Source organism: Penaeus japonicus, unplaced genomic scaffold (genome assembly GCF_977035675.1).
Source record: "Penaeus japonicus unplaced genomic scaffold, GWHDUDI00000001_assembly GWHDUDI00000005, whole genome shotgun sequence".
NCBI lineage: Eukaryota > Metazoa > Arthropoda > Malacostraca > Decapoda > Penaeidae > Penaeus > Penaeus japonicus.
The window spans coordinates 33,335,748-33,338,247 of NW_028234407.1; the positions used below are offsets into that span (position 1 = coordinate 33,335,748).

At 34.0% G+C, this 2,500-nt stretch overlaps 1 protein-coding gene across 2 annotated transcripts in view; it reads left to right on the forward strand.

The window, feature by feature from the left end:
* Positions 1–2,500, forward strand: part of LOC122260334 (uncharacterized) — a 24,026-nt gene that overhangs the window by 21,258 nt on the left and 268 nt on the right. For both annotated transcript variants that reach the window (XM_086537313.1, XM_043027560.2), the window contains exons 3-4: positions 1–43; positions 1,568–2,500. The exon at positions 1–43 is cut by the window's left edge and continues 156 nt beyond it; the exon at positions 1,568–2,500 is cut by the window's right edge and continues 268 nt beyond it. In XM_086537313.1, coding sequence (XP_086393439.1) covers positions 1–43; positions 1,568–1,641 — 117 coding nt within the window. In that variant the 3' untranslated portion in view covers positions 1,642–2,500. The remainder of the gene's footprint in view (positions 44–1,567) is intronic.

Here is a 2,500-nt window from a genome sequence, read left to right on the forward strand (position 1 = left end):
AATCCTTCCCTCCTGTCCGAGGAGGCTCCTGCCAACACTCAAGGTAAGTCAAATCGGAAAGCATTCGTTGCAAAGACAGCCAGCACTAGCAACAGTTAGCAGCTCTTCTTACTGAAAAATGCAGAGGTCAAATATGTTATCAAACTTTATCCTCAGTGGCAGAACCAATTGAGCGGCATATCAGCGCTAACGCGTTAATCGCCGAAGGGTGAGGCTCCATTATGAATCTTTAATAGTTTAGTCATAATGATGATGATGGTAATGATAATGGTGATGATAAAAATGATGATATTGGCGATAATGATGACTATGATGGTGATAAAGATAATGGTTATGATAATGAGGATTATTATGATGATCATGACGATAATAATAGTGTTTGTACCAACTAAAACAAAAAAACAATAATGATAACAATAACAATTACAATTGAGGTGGTAATAATGATGCTGGTGATGGTAATAGTGACTGTTAAAAGTAATAACGATGATAAGGACAATAATGATGTAAAATAATGATGGTAATAATGATAATAATGATGATGATAATCCTAATAGTAGTTATGATAATTGTTAAAAGTAATAATGATGAAAATGATAATAAATAATCATGATAATGCTAATTCTAATAATACTGAGAATAATGAAGATTAAAAGAATGACAAAAAATGATAGGAATAACAGTGATAATGATAATGATACTAATAAATGATGATGATAACAATGATAATGGGGATAATGATAAAAATAAGAACACTAATGATAATGATAACAACAATGTTAGTGGCGATCATAATAATAATGGTAACACCAATGATGATAATAACACCAATGATGATAATAACACTAATTATAATGATAACAATAAGAGATAGATATTGGTTACAATAATAATTATAATAAAAATGATGATAATGATAAGATGATGATGATAATAATAATGATAATATTAATGATAAGAATTAGAATAACGATGATGATATCAATAACAACAACAATTATAATAAAGATGATGATGATAATGGTAATAATGATAGTACTGCTACTACTACTACTGATAATAAAGATAATAATAAGAAGAATGATAATGATGACAATAATTAGTGATAATGATGACAATAATGATGATGATAATATGATAATGATAACAACAAGAGTGATAATGATAAGGATAGTAGTATTAATGATAATTATATAAATAATGATAATGATGATGGTTAGTATCATCATTACTATAATGATAGTAATGAGAAATAATGCCAAAAATAATGAAAATGATAATGATGAATTATTCGTTATCATTATCCTTATCAACATCATCATTATCATCGTCTTTATAAATTCTGTTATTAATTATGGTAATGTATTACATATATGTCACTAATACAGATGTATGTTATGATGTTAGATATTAAAATGAGATAAAAAGTGCTGATACTGATGCTAAAGCTAGATGTGGTGATGCTGGTAGGAAATCAGTCAGACTGAACAGCAGCCGCGCCGCCCGCGAGCGCCGCCCGCGAGCGCCGCTGACCCCGCTCTAATGGCGTCCCCTCCTCCCCCCGCAGAGAAGTCCAGCGGGACGGGCTACAGCAGCGAGCGTCGGCCGGAGCCTCACCTGCTGCACTACCTGCAGAAGTGAGCGTCGCCGCGCCGAGTCTGAGCGCCGGCACCGTCCACCTGTACCTGGCCCGCCACCGCACCTGGAGTTTGCGTACCTTCAGTGACTTGTTCTTTGATGGAATCCCGACATATCTTTTGTAGAAATATAAACTTGTAGATATTTGTTGTGAATATCGACCAAGTGGGAAATCAGTTTGTTTTTCTTTTCTGTTTTTGTTCTTTTTTTGTCTTTGTTGCGTATTGTTTTCTTCTTTTTCACTTGCAATATCCATTTTAGTTTTTGATACTGCGAGGCCTATTTTCGTTCATCATCTGCCCTACGGTCTGTGCCTTGATTCGCAGACGAGATTGATCACGTCTTCTTTTTCTTTCATCTGATTTGCTTTATTTATTTCTTTATTTCATGACACTGCTGTATTTATTAAGGACCATTCGAAGATGGTATTATCTATTATTTATTTTCGATGTGTCACGTCTTGAGGACATAATATTTATTATTATTTTAATATTTATAACCTTTAATTTAAGAATTAATTCCTATTACTATCGTCTTGCTATTGCATACAAATAACGTTAATCTTTTGATTCACGCTTCTGAATAAAGCCTCCTCGAAATTGAGAAAATAACCACTTTCAATAAAGACATGGGCAGTAACAGCAATATCTAAATACTTTCGATGTAATCTACGTTTTAGGTTTTGACGTTTTTTTTTACCTTCGGGTCTTCCCTTCTTTCCTTTTTGATGTGACTTACGTGTGTCGGAATGAGAGTGCCGAGCGGACACTTCGTGTGGATGACTTGGACGGAGCACAGCTTCAAAGGGCAACCGTTGTGCTTTACACTGGGTTTCGGTTTTGAAGGAAAGGGTTACTTAAGA